Genomic DNA, 16,140 nt, shown 5'->3' on the forward strand with positions numbered 1-16,140 from the left:
AGGACGACTCCGTAACACCAACACGAGTCAACGTGCTATTCTGTGTACAGTGGGCAACTAAATTTAATGTGTTCTGGATAATATATAAATTTCAGCCATGCAGAGTGACGATGTAAGTTTAATGATTTAACCAGACTGATGTTTTCTTTAGGGTAATATATGAAACTTTAATTTGTAGCGAAACTAGAATTCGCCATGAGGAATAGAAGAGCTCTGTCTGTTTTGGGCATGTCTTTCTATGTATCTATTTAGTCTATGGCACAGTAAGTAACGGATTATTGGACTAAAACGTGAACACCAATAGATTGACGACATAATTTAACCTGTGACTTATCCTTAGCAGCAGTATTCCCCCTTAGAATCCGTGTTCTTAGCTTACCCCAAGACAAGTCTTAACCTTGTGTTTACTTCCCGACCGGAATCCTCCTGAAACTCGATTTTTCAGATGCATTTCCTAGTTTAAATCGTCTTTAGAAGTTTAAAAGGTTGTCATTCTCTCATTCAAAATGTTTATAAACTCACCAGTAACATCTTTTATACTCTCAAAAGGTTAGTGCCCATGTGTCTGTATTGGCCCTAGTAAAGACTATCCTCTTTAAATGACTATCAAAGAACTTTTAATTTATCGGATTTGGAGATAACTAGTGGGGTGTATGTAGATTGACGGACCAGACTAACAATTATTAGAGCCTTTGTATAACAATAGTTAGGGCCTCATGCGGATAGAAAATGATAATTTCCTTAACGATTTTTAGTCATTTGTAAGTCGTGGCCGTCGTACCACAAAACTCATGTTTTTCATTCATTTACCCAAGAGCACCAATATTACATATAATAATGCTTGTCGAGTGTATTTTTGTTACCTAACATCAGTGTCGACGGATGGCCGATTGAATGTATTAGTGCATTTCATTGTTATAAATCATTGCAGCACTAATAGCATAGGTGCCAATAAGTCTACCGTAGGCTTGAGCTAGGGCTTGTAGCATTCTGCTTTTCTAACTAGTGTATCAGCTGGGTCTGTAATAATAATAATGATTATGAAAAGAAATATTTGTTCCTACACAAATACAAACCCTTCGTTCTTTACTATGGATATATGTTTCGGTGCGACCTTGAATCTAGCCAGGCACTTTAATGCAAGGTATCAATGACTTTCTGCTAATTATCAGGGTAACAGGCCATAGACTGACCACCCTGCTCACACACTCATCCAGTGAGATCCCTCACTTTTGTTTTTGGGTCAGTAGAGTAAAGATGGGCCATCTCACTCCCCTGTTAACCCCTGTCTTTAAACTTATTGAAATTTCCCTTTTCTTTTGCATGTGTGCTTGGTCTTGAGGAATTTCTACAATGTTGGTTTCTCATGACACAGCAAGCGGCACATTTATGTCTGCCATGGAGGCGAATCCTCATCACCTTTGTCTTGGTGAAGACAAAACTCTTACATAGGCTTCTCCATGCAATCAGTGTTGGGAGTGGTCTTCCTCCTATAGTCTATTTTTTATAGCGGTGCATATTTGCACTGAGTCACAGGGGTGCCCTTTTAGCTCGGAAAGGTTCCTGATACCTGATTGGTCGGAAGTATTTTTGTCCGAACACCTTCATTATTCTCGAATGATTACCAAGTAATGTGAATCGAAACTTATTTATTAACCTATATTTCTCCATCATATATATGTTTTGTCAATAAACAATGTTAAAGAATAAATATATTATAAAGAATCGTCTTGGTAAATCTAAATTTAATAACACGATCCGCCGAAGTCAACGACAGCAGCTTGTTTTCGGTTGCACGCTTTGTAATTTTGTAATTTTTCACATATTTTAACACAAATTGGGATAAATTACACTCAGCATAAGTTAAACATGTTATTATAAACTTTCTTTGAATACCAGAATTTACCAAAAACATGGAATTAATAAAACCTGATATTTGTGAAAACTTATGGGGAGGTAAAAGAACAGCCTATAGCGGCCTGGCGGGAAAACGATCCCTTCTGGCTCGTAGACGTAGTTTTTTTTTATTTTTTTTTTCGTAATATAGTTCGGCCTATTCCTTTCAGTTTAAATAGTCTTGCATTGTCTCTCTTAGTATTTTCCCACATTCCTGTTCCTCACCTAATATCTATCTATTTTCCCCGATATCCCTACTTTCATAGCCTATATGGGATATCCCCACTACGGTTCCTTATTTCTTATCCTCTGTCGAAAGTGATGGCTTGAAGGGAAGCGCGTGCTAGTCTCATTAAAATAGTGAAGAGGCGGGAATAAAAAAATACTATGTTTAATATCAGGTTTACAGAATAGGTTATACTTGCTACACAGCATAAAATTTATGTTGTTATTATTTACATACTTACTGACGTAAGGTACAAAACATAAGGAATCGTAGTGCGGATATCACATAGGCCTATATGAAAGAAGGGATATCGGGGAAAATAGATAGATATTAGGTGAGGAACAGGAATGTGGGAAAATACGAAGCAAAATAATACAAAGAGCAATGATTAAACTGAAAGGAATAGGCCGAACTATATTACGAAAGAAAAAACAAACTGCATCTACGAGTCAGAAGGGATCGTTTTTCCGCCAGGCCGCTACAGGCTGTTCTTTCACCTCCCCATAAGTTTTCACAAATATCGGGTTTTATTAATTCCATGTTTTTGGTAAGTTCTGGTATTCAAAGAAAGTTTATAATAACATTTGTTCCGTAACCGAAATACAAACCACGCTATTTACAAAGGGTTACCTTTTAGTGCAGCTGAAATGGCGAGCCATTAGAATTTAACGAGGGTGTATTACCCCCGCGCTAGTTAGCGGGGGGGGTAGGGGAGTGGTAGCTAGCTACCCCTCCTCCCCCTCACACACAGGTGAATGCTCACTTTCACTTTTGGCTCGGACTGTGACAGACGTCTCTGTCTTGGTCCTCTCTTGGCAGCCATTGTTTGTTTTGTCTTTACTTAATCGCTTACTTTTCATTTACTCAATATATATGTAAACATGTTTTCATGTTTGTATATATATTTGAGTATAGAAATAAGTAAGTTTCCTTTTCAGATTTGTGTGTTTAGTGTACGATATCTACGTGGAGTCCTCGGCAGTTAGGCCACCACGGCGTAATTTTATGGGTGGCGATCAAGTTCGACTTATGTCTTTCTCTCTCTCTCTCTTGAGGTCGTTCACCCTTTTACTACGTGTTACTACGCCCTTGTAGATTCCTTTCCGTGTGGGGGGTTGCTACGCCGTACGTTTGTCTCAATTAGTTATGAATCTAATTGTAGTTGTTTTTTGTTTTTCAGCTTGTAGAACGATTCCTTTCGGGGTTTTCGTTCTTTCTTTAGTGTTCATTCATTTTTAAATTACATAATTACATAGTTACATAATTATAATTGTTATAATTCTGTTTTGGTTACAGCTCTCCTTCCGTGAGTGTTAGTGGTTGTGAGGGCACGTGCCTGTTGTGTAATTCTTGTTCCTTTCCCTCGGGATTCCTCTTCGGAGCCTTCCCGGGGGAATGAATGTGTACTAATATTATTTGTTTTATTTTTTTACAGTTACCGATCTAGTTCGTTTTCTGTAATATGGCAACGGTGTGAGCTGTCTGGTTGAGTCCTGGGGATTCGTCTGTTGCTGCCTCCCCCCTTGTATTTTCGTCAGGGGCGTGTCTCCTACTGGAAGTACTCCCGTGACGATTGACAGCTCTCCAGTTCATTTTAGAACTCTCAGGAGGCTTGCCTCCTTGGGCGGGTAACTTTCCTTCCGAGGGAAGTTTTTTCCTGTCCAGGCTTGAGTTTTTCCCCTATTGGGGGGTTCTTCTCTTGCCTTTTTTTCGTGCGACTATGCTCTTGGTGCTGAGCGGTCGCACCTGCAGTTTCGCTCAAGGGGCTGGGCAACTGCAGGAGCTCCTCTTCGGAGGATTGCTCCTTTTAGATCACTGGCTGACCAGTCTCTTCTACGAAGTGTTTCTCTTTCGTTCGCGAGAGAGTACACTCATAGAGACTCCTCTTCGGAGGTTTCTTCTGTTGCTGTTGCTGTTGGCCTCCCTCGTCGTAAGGGCCTTTCATCTCCCTGTAAGGGTGCTTGAGGCGCCTTTTTGGATCTCCGTTTGCAGCCTACAACTCCTTTTTCTCGATCTTCCGCCTTGGTGCAGATGGACAGCAGTCTGATCTCGTCTTCCGACGGGCAACGGTCTTCCCGACGGACAACGGTCTTCCCGACGGACAGCAATCTTCCGACGGACATCAGTCTCCCGGCGGACAACGATCCCTTCGGGGCAAAGGGTTGCCCCCACGGGGGTTTCTTCCCTTGCGTGTCAGGGTTTCCCTGCGCGCCCTTCTGCTGTGGTCTCTTCTGCTCATCAGCGCTCTCCTGTTCGTCAGCGCTTTCAAGATGATCATCCCTGCTGTTCCTGTTGGTTCCTGTTACGCGCCCTGTGCGCCCACGTTCGCCCTCGCGATCTAGAACTTCGGTTCAGGTCGGGGTCAAGGACTCTTCTTCTATGCGCAGGCTTCCACGCGTAGCCTTCTGCTGGTCAGCGATCATCAGCTCGCCAGCGATCATCACCTCGCCAGCGATCACCTGTCTCTCGGCGATCTCCGGATCGCCCGCGTGTGTTACAGCCGGCACGCCAACGTTCTCCAACACTTCTGAAGGAACATGGTTCGCCAGCTACTAGCTCACCTGCGCATGCTGATCGCCATCGCGCGACCCTCAACTGCGGATGCTGATCGCCATCGCGCGACCCTCAACTGCGGATGCTGATCGCCATCGCGCGACCCTCAACTGCGGATGCTGATCGCCATCGCGCGACCCTCAACTGCGGATGCTGATCGCCATCGCGCGACCCTCAACTGCGGATGCTGATCGCCATCGCGCGACCCTCAACTGCGGATGCTGATCGCCATCGCGCGACCCTCAACTGCGGATGCTGATCGCCATCGCGCGACCCTCAACTGCGGATGCTGATCGCCATCGCGCGACCCTCAACTGCGGATGCTGATCGCCATCGCGCGACCCTCAACTGCGGATGCTGATCGCCATCGCGCGACCCTCAACTGCGGATGCTGATCGCCATCGCGCGACCCTCAACTGCGGATGCTGATCGCCATCGCGCGACCCTCAACTGCGGATGCTGATCGCCATCGCGCGACCCTCAACTGCGGATGCTGATCGCCATCGCGCGACCCTGCGCATGCTGATCGCCATCGCGCGACCCTGCGCATGCTGATCGCCATCGCGCGACCCTGCGCATGCTGATCGCCATCGCGACCCTCAACTGCGGATGTTGTTCGCCATCGCGCGATCGCCCACCTGCAGATGCTGCTTGCCATCGCGCGACCGCCCACCTGCGCATGCTGATCGCCATCGCGCGACCCTGGCATGCTGATCACCATCGCGCGACCCTGCGCATGCTGATCACCATCGCGCGACCCGGCGCATGCTAATCATCATCGCGCGATCGCCCTCCTGCACATGCTGCTCGCGATCGCTCACCTTCGCATACTGCTCGCCAACGCACGATCGCTCACCTGCGCATGCTGCTCGACCATCGCGTCGGCATAACACAACGCGCCATCGCCAACCTGCGCGTTAGCGCTCACCAGCTCACCACCGATCGCTTGTTGATCCATATCGCCAGCGGTCTTCCTCGCCCACGCGGCAGCGCGTTTCCTCGCCATCGCGCTAACGCTTGCGTTTGCCACCTCGGACTCGCTCTCATCCACCTGCCCACCCTCACGACCGTTCGCCTGTGCGCCCGCGCGACCGCTTGCCTGTGCGCCCGCGCGACCATTCTCCTGCGCGCCCACACGCCCACGTGCCTGCACGTCTATGCTCATGCGCATCCGCGCCCATGCTCTCCAATGTTTGCCCACGCGCGAACCAACGGTTTTTCCATCACGCGGACGGATGGTGTTCCGTCGCGCGAACCTACAGTGTTTCTTCGCACAAACGTCGGCTTATTTCTTGCAGTATCCATTGCTCGTCTATGGGTTATCGCTCGCCGACCACCAGCTCTCGCCCTTCCTACCACGCTCGCCCTCCTTCTGCGCTCCTTCGCTCACCTTCGTTTGCGTTACCGCGCATGGGCGCTTCCACGTTCGCCCACGCGAAAATCTTTGAATTACCGTCGCGCGAGCTCCAGGGCGATTGCGACCATGATTCCCAATGGGGTTTTCGCAGCATGGCCAGCCTGGCGAGTTCTTCTGGAGCGTATTTCCAGAACACGGCCTCACCCCGTAAACGCAGAGCATGGCACTTGCAAGAATAGGAGAAACTTAAGGGAGATCTGAGCAACACTCCTCTTTCCTGAACCTGGGTTAGCCCTTCCCCGTCATTCCCTGGAAGGATTTTTAGCGGGGGGGGGGGGCTTTCCGTTCGAGATTTCTCCATCGGACAAGGGCTGACTGCTTACCCCATCCTCTGGGAGCTTACCAGGTTCTTTCCCTCCTCGGTTACGGCCCGAGGTTTGGTTCAAGGAAGCTACAGGAAGATCAGGGGTACTTTCCTCCTCTCGAGCTCAGGCACCTTGGCCTTTCGTCGTTAAGTATCTAACTTGCGGGCAAGCTCGATGTTGTACCATCTGGACGCGCTGAATGAGGGCTTCCTTCGGGTGTCTCATCTGTGGAGATCGACGACCTTAGACACCCTTCCATCCTTGAGAAGAGTTTGTTTGTGCCCAAGGACAGAGACTTAGACAGCTGCTGTGCGGAGGAAATCGACTTCCGGTTTCACTCCTCCAAGGCGCTTTCTTCCAGACTCTGCAGGGCTCCAGCGCCCTTTTCTTTCAACCACGTCGGCCTAAGTTATCGGCTACGACAACTGGGACAAGGTGTCCAATTGCAGTTTCCTCCTGTCAGGAACAGATGGCACGGGAGACTCTCCCGGGGGGGCATAGTCCTAAAAGGAGTTCACGAACTCTAGGATTGCAGGTTTTTCGCTGGGAGGATGCTTAAGGTTACTCATCCGAATGACAGCTTTCCGATGCCCATTCACGCACAATCTCTGTGATTAGCCAAGGATATCGCGCCTGCCGTCTCTGTCAGCGAATTCAGTGTCTCTGAACCTCTATGCCATAGCGTCAGCAGAGTTGCCCGGTTGGGCAGAATGATCCATACCTTAGGCGAAGGTCTTCCTTAGGATCATCGACGGCTTCACCCCCGGCCCCCTCAGTCGATCCTTTCTTGTAAGGAAGGATCTGAGAGGGGATGTCCGTAGTCGACCTCTCAGCCCTGATCAAGTTTGTCGAACAAACTTCGGCCAGCGTAGACCAGCAGAATCGATCAGACTGGTAACGAGGCGACAGGACTCCTTAAACCCTGGATCGGAAGGACGGGTACTTTCAGTTTCCATTCCATCCATCTTCCAGGGTGCTCGTCGAATTCAGCCTAGACTGCAAGTATTCCTGCTTATGATGCAGTGTGGCTATCCCGCCGTGGCATAGCAGGTTTGTTTCCCCAGAGAACTCTCCCTGCCTTCCTCTTGGCCGCTCAGGTGCAGGCTTCCGCCTCCTCTGCTGTTTGGAGGGCTGGTCAACTCCGGTAGGCTCGGGTTCGACCTTCTTCAGCGCCGGGACAAGCTTCCGGATGCTTACCATGGGTGTGGGCTCATGGTATTTTGCTTGGAGCCTTCTCTTCCTCTGCCTTAACATCTGGAGTATCTGGCCATGATATTGAGTCAACGGCCTTACCACGTTGGAAACCCCGCTTCTCGTCCGTCCAGCGAGGTTAAGCAACGTCGGTACTTGGATGGGTGACCACCTGGGGACGCCAGATTCTGTTACCACATCCTCCGAGCCTTCCTTTCGGTTGACTGTGGCAAGACTGAGGAGAGTCGCAGTACCTGTTCTCAGTCAAGCAGAGCTTTCAGCCCTACCTTGGAACGTTTCCTAGTTCTCCTTTCCTCATTGACCCGTCTATAGTCCGAACGGTCGCCTCAGGATAAGTTCCATGTGGGGCGATCCAAGTTCCGGTGGCTTCAGGCAATGTTTAACCGGACTTCCTGGCCCCTATGGGACCAGCGGAACTATTAGACCTGCAATGGGTGTTGACCTATGGAGCCTCTTGATGGTAGTGGATATTCTCATCCTTTCCCCACATTCTTGATGCGGTTCTCGGACTCGTCAAAGGAAAGGGGGGGGGGGGCATGTTCCGGTCCAGGCCTATGGTCAAGACCTGAAGGATACCTCTCCATCATTCAGGCAGGCTTAGGGGCCTTAGTCTGACCCCTCTACAGATCCTACAGCTCCTGCCGAGTCACCCCGTGCGCGTCGACTTCATGATTCTGGCGTATTCTAACCAGCAGGGGACGCATTTTCACACCTTCACATCTTGCAGTAGAGATACCGGGATGATTGAGATTCTCTCAATACCACCATCGGCTCTCTCATTCCAGGCAGGGGAATGTTCTCTCAGACTATCCGAGCAGAGCCTCGTAGAGAGAGTGTACCTGGGGGTCTTTGACCTTGGGTAACCAGCAAGTACTGGTCTGGGGGACCTGATCGCGACAGCTTGGAACCTCAAGCTTCCGCTATTCTTCCCCCCAGTCTCAGACCCCGAGACTCTGGCAAGATGCATTCCAGTGATGGTGGGACAACTTCGACGCCTGAGTCTTCCCTCCTTTTTGTCTGTGGACAATGGGTCTCAACAAGACCAGGTTGTCTGTCAACCTTTCAATGGGAGAGCTCCACTGGGACTATGCGCAGAACGGTTTCTGGACCCTCTGCTTCCCCTGATGGAACTCCCGGGAGAGCTTCTCCCACGGCGCAGACTACTCAAGCAACCACACTGCGACATCTCTCTCGAACCAGGGCGTCGCTTCGGCTTCATGCCTGGAGACACTACTCCTCCTCCTCAAGAGGAGACAACCCGCTACAGTCGCGGTACGGAGGTCGCGTCATCTGCGATAGTCATCCACAGGGGTCTCCCAGGCAAAGTGAAGAGTCTAAGGTGGTTGGTGCCATGGGAGATATACCTCTTCCCTTGTGGCCTCTTCTCCAGCAATAATGGTCTTATTGCCTTTCGGCGGGAGGAAACTCCTTTCCGCTCTCGGCAATGAAGCCTGTCGCTCAGCCTTTCCCTGACCTTCAGGCTTAAAGGAATAACTTTTTCCTGCCCGCTGGATCTATCCTCGCTCATGCGAAGCTACGATCGTCCCTGCCCTAGTCGGAGGAAGACCTCCAACTTGGAGCATGGCTCGGACTTTTAGTCCTTTAAGAGATCTTCTCAAGACCCTTTACGACAGGCCTCGGATTGTATTCCGCCTTGGGTCTCCTGCTCACTCTGGCCACGGCCAGTGTGTAAGCAATCTTCTTGGTCTCTTACGACTCCCCCCTTTCTAAGGAAGAGGGGAAGGCAACATTCAGGCTCGCTCCTGAGTTGTTGGCTAGACTCAGAATCTGGGGGTCCCGGCCCTTCGGTCCGATTCATTCAAGATTTCGAGTCTCCATTCTGTATCTGATGTCCCAAGACCTTCTCTTTCTTGCCAGTAAAGGAATCGAGAGGTTAGCGCGGGGAACAGCTGCAGTTTGTCCTCAGTTGCAGCCGATTTGGGAGCACAAGGAGGACATGGGGGAGAGTCACCAGTATACCTCTTCAGCCCGGACTCAAGGACATTCATCTCGACCTGTCTCCAGACCCTCCCCCGTCACGTCGCCCTACAGCACGATGTTGGATACATCGCAACGTCCCTCGCCTTCGAGTAATACTACTCTGTGACGCAGGTGCTACAAGCTGGAGTCTGGAAGCGTCTAATGACCTTCGCAGCCCGCTTCCTGCAGGGCGTGACCCACAGGAGTCTCGATACGTTTTCTATCGCTCTGTGGTGGCTACACAACAGCTGGTCTAACCTCAGGCTCCCTTTTGGACAGGTAGCAGAAGGTTGAGGGCATTGTTATCAGGTTTTAGTCTGCATGAACGAAAGAAGTATGTCTGGCCCTTACTTCTTTCTTCATCATCCCCTCTACGGGGAAGCAGCATCCTGGTCTCTGCATAGCTGACCTCGAACCTCTGCAGGTAAACCATGCTTCCTTGTGTTCCGAGTATTGAGTCAATACTGTCGCGTCCCCCATACCCTGATGAGGTGGTATTGGGAACGTCCTAACCCAGAGTTCCTTCTGGAACTCCAGGTCAACTGCCTAGGACTGGTCACACTTCTTCCTTCACACACAAGCTTACGTAGGCCACATGGTTCCTTGCGGAGCAAGGAACTTGTGAGGTGCAGGGACTCCTTTTCTCGAGTGCGACTCACTCGGATTCTGAGTCCCCTGGTAAAGCCAAAGCCAGTATGGCTGGGGACTTTCCACCCTACCTGAGGGGTAAGTCACCCTTTGTAAATAGCGTGGTTTGTATTTCGGTTACGGAACAAATGACAAATTCGAAGATAATTTGTATTTTTCCTAACCATACAAACCTTAGCTATTTACACATATTTGCCCGCCAGCCCTGTCCCCCAAGACAAGTCCTACCTCTAAGTGAAAGTGAGCATTCACCTGTGTGTGAGGGGAGGAGGAGTAGGTAGCTACCACTCCCCTACCCCCCCGCTAACTAGCGCGGGGTTAATACACCCTCGTTAAATTCTAATGGCTCGCCATTTCAGCTGCGCTAAAAGGTAACCCTTTGTAAATAGCTAAGGTTTGTATGGTTAGGAAAAATACAAATTATCTTCGAATTTGTCATGTTTAACTTATGCTGAGTGTAATTTATCCCAATTTGTGTTAAAATATGTGAAGAATTACAAAATTACAAAGCGTGCATCCGAAAACAAGCTGTTGTCGTTGACTTCGGCGGATTGTGTTATTAAATTTAGACTTACTAAAACGATTCTTTATAATATATTTATTCTTTAACATTGTTTATTGACAAAACATATATATGATGGAGAAATATAGGTTAATGAATAAGTTTCGATTCACATTACTTGGTAATCATTCGAGAATAATGAAGGTGTTCGGACAAAAATACTTCCGACCAATCAGGTATCAGGAACCTTTCCGAGCTAAAAGGGCACCCCTGTGACTCAGTGCAAATATGCACCGCTATAAAAAATAGAGTATAGTGGGAGCAGTAGACTATAGTGGGAGCAGTATGGTAGGCGAAGGAAGAACCTTCGTGCCTAGAAGAGCTCATCACTTCCTTTAGCAAAACGGCGACGCCCTCCACCCTTGGGTGGTGTCACTCCCTTGATGTTTTGCATCATTTGTGGCTTTTGAGTTCCCCCCGCTAAGGAATGGCTTGTGGAGGTGTTGAAGGTTGGTGCATTGCAGGAGCGCACAGCTATTTCCACAAGGGTTGGTCATGACCTTCTGCGCTGAGCCAATGAAGGGGTCCCTTTTAGTCGGTCTCATGCCCCCGGTGGATTCTTCCCCCCCAATTCCTCGCCCACATGAGAAATTGCACGCTAGCGTGTTCAACCCCCATGGTAAGTGTGCCCACTGAGTTCGCTCAGCGGGAGGATTCTTGTGATCCTGCAACCTACGGGGAGAGTCAATTCTCTCGCCAGCTCAAGAGGATGGCCTTACTTGAGCGGTCACCTTCTCAAGGTCCTCGTGAGTTCATGAACCCTTGGCTTCTTACTCTAGCTATTTATGGTTAGGCTCTTCGTAGCAACCTGGTGATCGTGGCCACTGACTCGCCCAAGTCACAGCTCCTCATCACCGTGCTTTCCATACACAATGAGTCTCTTGAGTGCGAAACCCTCCGGGCTTCTGCCTTGAGCATATGACCCTTCGGGGCAACGCCTAATCTGATGTTCGCGAGAGATGGCAGCGTGTGTTCTCAGCCAATCCGCCCCCTGCCTTGCTCTTCCCACTGGTGTGTGTGCGTTCTTTTTTAGGTCGCATGCAAGGCGACTTGAATCTCCCGCGTGCCAGTTTTCGATACTTTGGCTTGTGACCTGCCTAACCCTAGTCATGGATTAGAAGTGTGCTCTCTGCCACACGTGTGCCAGGCTCGCCCGCAAAGTTAACTCTTTCTTTGTTTCAACACTAAATACTGTACCTACCCTTTCGCTCTTTATTATGGAATATACTTTCGGCAAAGCTGAAAGACTAGCCATAAGACTTTTAGCTAGGTGTAAGTACTCCACTGCTAGTTAGCAGGGGATAGTACTGGGTACCATGCTCACACACACTTGTGTTCTATCGTTACATTTACTTTTGGCTCGGAGGAGAGTAGACGTTCGTCTCTCTACCGTCCAACCATTTTTTGACTGGCCTTTGACTAATTTATTCTTTTAGTTTTTGTTTATTTTTCGCAGGTGTGAGTGGTGCTGCTGTTTCAGAGACGGCGTAGTGCTGGGTTTTCCCCTGGAGGTTATCCAGCATCTCCTCTCACATAGAGGGTTTTTGCACGTAGTGGCAAAACGTTTGGGTGCCTCATTAAGTCATCTATCGCTGTCTACCAGGCAAAGTGCACTATCTTTTGTGGTTGGTAACTCTCCACTCGATGCTACTATCTTCTTGAAAGCAAGAGTTTTCGTTATACCTCAAGGAGGAAAAACTATGTTCTGTCTGGGCTGTGAAAGGCTACTGCTCAGTCATGTGCCTTGTCTTTGGATTGAATGGAGTTTACATTTTCTACTCAATGAAATTGTCTTTGATTTACTCATACCGAGTTTTGACCTTTCATGCCCCTAGTCGTAAGTTAGACTACCTCCCTGAAACATAGTGAAAGCGCTACACTCCCTGAAACTCCTTACGAACCTTTGAGTCAAGCATCAGATCGAGAGTTGACCCTCGAGACATTTTTCTTTCTCTGCCTTGCCTCTACCAAGAGGTTCAGCTAGTTGCATGGTCTATCTTACAACATTGCCCATTCAAGAGGAGGGGGCCAAGTAACACTCGGCTTCGCGTCCAAGTCTATTGCCAAGACTTAGAATCCAGCTATAGCAGACTTTAGGTTCAGGACCTTCCAGATTTCAAGTTCAGAATGTAACAGACAATCCTGATCAGTTGCTACTACAGTATGTACTGTGAGAGCATTGAGGTGCTATCTTAAGCTCACAACAAGAGCTCGCCCACAAATCAAGCACCTGCTTGTGTTGACAGCAGGGTTAAGAGGAGAATCACAAAAAACACGGTCTTCTCTTAGATTCTGCAGGTCATCGATCATGCCCTAGATTTTCACTCTTCACAACAGTGTAGAAAATCCAGAGTTCTTCACTATAGGTATGTCCCTAGCATTACAAAGGAACTTCTCTTTGGTGCAGGTGTAGCAAGCATGCGTTTGGCGTAGGCAAACTACCTTCACCACCCATTACCTGCAAGAAGTAACCCACAGGAACCTAGATACATTTACTTGGGGACATATGGTGGCCGCTCAACAAGTGCTTTAGCAACTTCAGCTCCCTTATGGAACTAGTATCAATCGGTTAGGGTTGTATGTTACCTGCTGTTAGTCTGAGAAGAATGGATAGAAATACTGGCTTTTTCATACTTCATCTTCCCCTCTCTTGGGGCACAGCATCTGCTAAACTCTGCAAGCTGGCCTACCTCTGGCTGCAGGTAAGAACTGATTTTACTTGTGTAGTATGAAATATTTTATATGTTTTGTTATGTCCCCACTCTCCCTCTGTGGGGGAGTTGGGCAATGTCTAGGTTTAATAATAGATGTGTGAAGTATCACTCTTTACTCTTACCTGGTCAAGTCAAAGTGCTTGTTTCCACTCATTCACCATGATTGGCCAGGCTGTAAAAGTCTACAGCACTAACAGTCTGAGGGAGTCCATTAGGTTGTCTGGGTACTCTATCGAGCTCAGAGTTTTACCCCAAGTCAATTTTCCAGCCAGTTGGAATTTAAACTTTCACCCACCTAAGGGTGATTCTCCAAAGTAAACTATGAGGGGTTTGTATTTGTGTAGGAACAAATTACCAATTTGGAAGTAATTTGTGTTTTTCCTAACTGTACAAACCTTAGTCTTTTACTCATACTTATCCCACCACCATCACCTATCCTGCAAGAAATCCCGCCTGCAATCAAAAGTGAGAGATCTCACTGACTGAGTGCGTGAGCAGGATGGTCGGTAGAATTACCTTTCCATTGATTATTTAGTGAATATTAATTTTGAGTTAAGCTTAAGAATTTTTAGATGCTATTGACGATAATGTGGCAGATAAATGTTATTATAGTACATTGCTGTGCAAATTTTTTGCTGACTTTCCATAGTGTGTAAATTTACGTACATTTCTGTTGTTTTAAGTGATTATAATAACATACCATTATAAGTGTTACCTAATCATCTTTTTCTTTTTCAGATCACATGGAGCATTATAAACAAAACATTTTGTTCTTTTAAAATACAGTAAGTTTTATTTCAAAGTATTTTTAAATATTTTTTCAAAAGATTTACATTACTGTACAGTACTTATGAAATAATGGTTTTATAAAAGTCAGAAGTTGTCATCTTTAGATGTTTTTGTAAAAAGAACAGTACAGTATTGCTAAATTTGGAAGTTTTCATGTTTTAATTAGTACCGTAATCTGAACTTAGCCTGTAGGCATATATAGATTGTGTAGAATTACTTTGCACATACACTATACAGAATCAGTTTTTTCCAAATTGAGTTTGTTTATTGTCAGATTTTTTTAGCAATTGTGTTTATACTATAGTCATGAATATATTTTTCTTGTCAGCTCATAAGATAATTTAATGCTGAATTAATTGATTTGTATAATTTTATTTTTCCAGAGCAAAGAGTCAGAGATTTTGTCGAAATGAATATAATTTAACTGGCTTGTGCAGTCGCAGTTCTTGCCCCTTAGCCAATACACAATATGCAACTATTAGAGAAGAGAAGGGTATAATATACCTGTATATGAGAACAGCAGAAAGGCAAGTATGAATTAATCTTTTTGGGATTTTTACTTTCTTAGTCTTATCCGTATGTAGGTCTTGTGTTTATAGAAAATTGTATTAGCTCATAAATACAAACTGTGGTTATGTTCAAACCATTATTATTGTTATGTAACTTTACATGAAATGAGACTTTGGTTGCAGTGAAAAAGGCTATTCTTTGTCTGCACTAATATGGTGGTCAGGTTAATCACCACAAATAACTATGTTCCTAACCAAATACAAATCATCATCTTTTACATAGTAGAGTGATAACAGTGAAGCGGGGAATAAGGTAATTAAAAACTTATAATGATGCGTTAACGAGTGACTAGTAGGAGGGAGGCAAGCGGCCCCCCTTCTGCTTGCTCACTGACAACTAACTTAGATATCAGCCGTCACTGGGAATGGACGTTCTCTCTGACGGAGAATAATTGAAACTAATAATTTCTTTCTCTTTTTTCCAGCATGTTTATGTTGTTTTTTGTGATGCGGCACTTTTATGAGTGCATTAGATTTTGATCCTAATTGGACATGCCCTTCATGCAGAGGATATGCATGTTCACAGGCTTCACCATGTGACGAGTGTCGGGACTGTCCATCCCTCCAGTTGCAGAGGTGTGTTAGGAGGAGAAAGACTAAGTCGAAAAGGGATTCTTCAGGGTATTCTTTGGAGTTCAAGAAGGCCTGACTTACATCGTTGACCCCCTGGTACTCTTCCTTTGTAATATTATCCATTGGTCTCCTCTAGGGGCTAATTGAGTAAAAGTGGAGGTCTTTTAACATTATGGCAAGGCCAAAGACAGAAGGGCCCTTCTATTTCCCATAGAGAAATGGTGGTGCCTCCTCCTCAGGGGGAGCCTCCTTTTTTCCTGTTGCTGTGTCCTTCTTTAGGTATTGAAGGTTCCGCTTTGCAGGGGAAGCTGCAGCAGGCAATGGCAGCAAGGAACCAGCAGAAGGTTCCTGCCGCAGTGGACGTCGCCCCTCAGGTGTCTTCAAGAAAGTCTTCCCTCGTCTCTTCAGCCCTTTCAGAGCCTTTTGTAAGAGACTTATTTTCAGTGTCTTTCCCAAGCATCCTTCTCCTGTTCAGAGGATGGATAAGCGAGTGCCTAACCCTCACCCTTCAAGAAGGTTTCCTCCTTCAGAGCTCTCTGAGCCCTTGTGCAAGGTTTTTCCTCAACTTTTGTGAGATCCTTCCTCTTTGGAGGGGGATCGTAGGGAAGCCACTAGCAGGCGATCCTACTTGTCTCCTCCTCCAATATGTTCCTCAAGAGACGACGCCCCTTTTCCCAAATGGACTTCCAAACACGC

General features: G+C 47.2%; 1 protein-coding gene across 1 annotated transcript in view; it reads left to right on the plus strand.

Moving 5' to 3' along the window:
- Rbm13 (RNA-binding motif protein 13) overlaps positions 1-16,140 on the plus strand; it is a 45,457-nt gene that overhangs the window by 38 nt on the left and 29,279 nt on the right. The window contains exons 1-3 of the mRNA XM_068381434.1: positions 1-112; positions 14,252-14,298; positions 14,686-14,829. The exon at positions 1-112 is cut by the window's left edge and continues 38 nt beyond it. Of these exons, the coding sequence (XP_068237535.1) occupies positions 98-112; positions 14,252-14,298; positions 14,686-14,829 (206 nt within the window). The 5' untranslated portion in view covers positions 1-97. The remainder of the gene's footprint in view (positions 113-14,251; positions 14,299-14,685; positions 14,830-16,140) is intronic.

Source organism: Palaemon carinicauda, chromosome 10 (genome assembly GCF_036898095.1).
Source record: "Palaemon carinicauda isolate YSFRI2023 chromosome 10, ASM3689809v2, whole genome shotgun sequence".
Taxonomy (NCBI): Eukaryota; Metazoa; Arthropoda; class Malacostraca; order Decapoda; family Palaemonidae; genus Palaemon; species Palaemon carinicauda.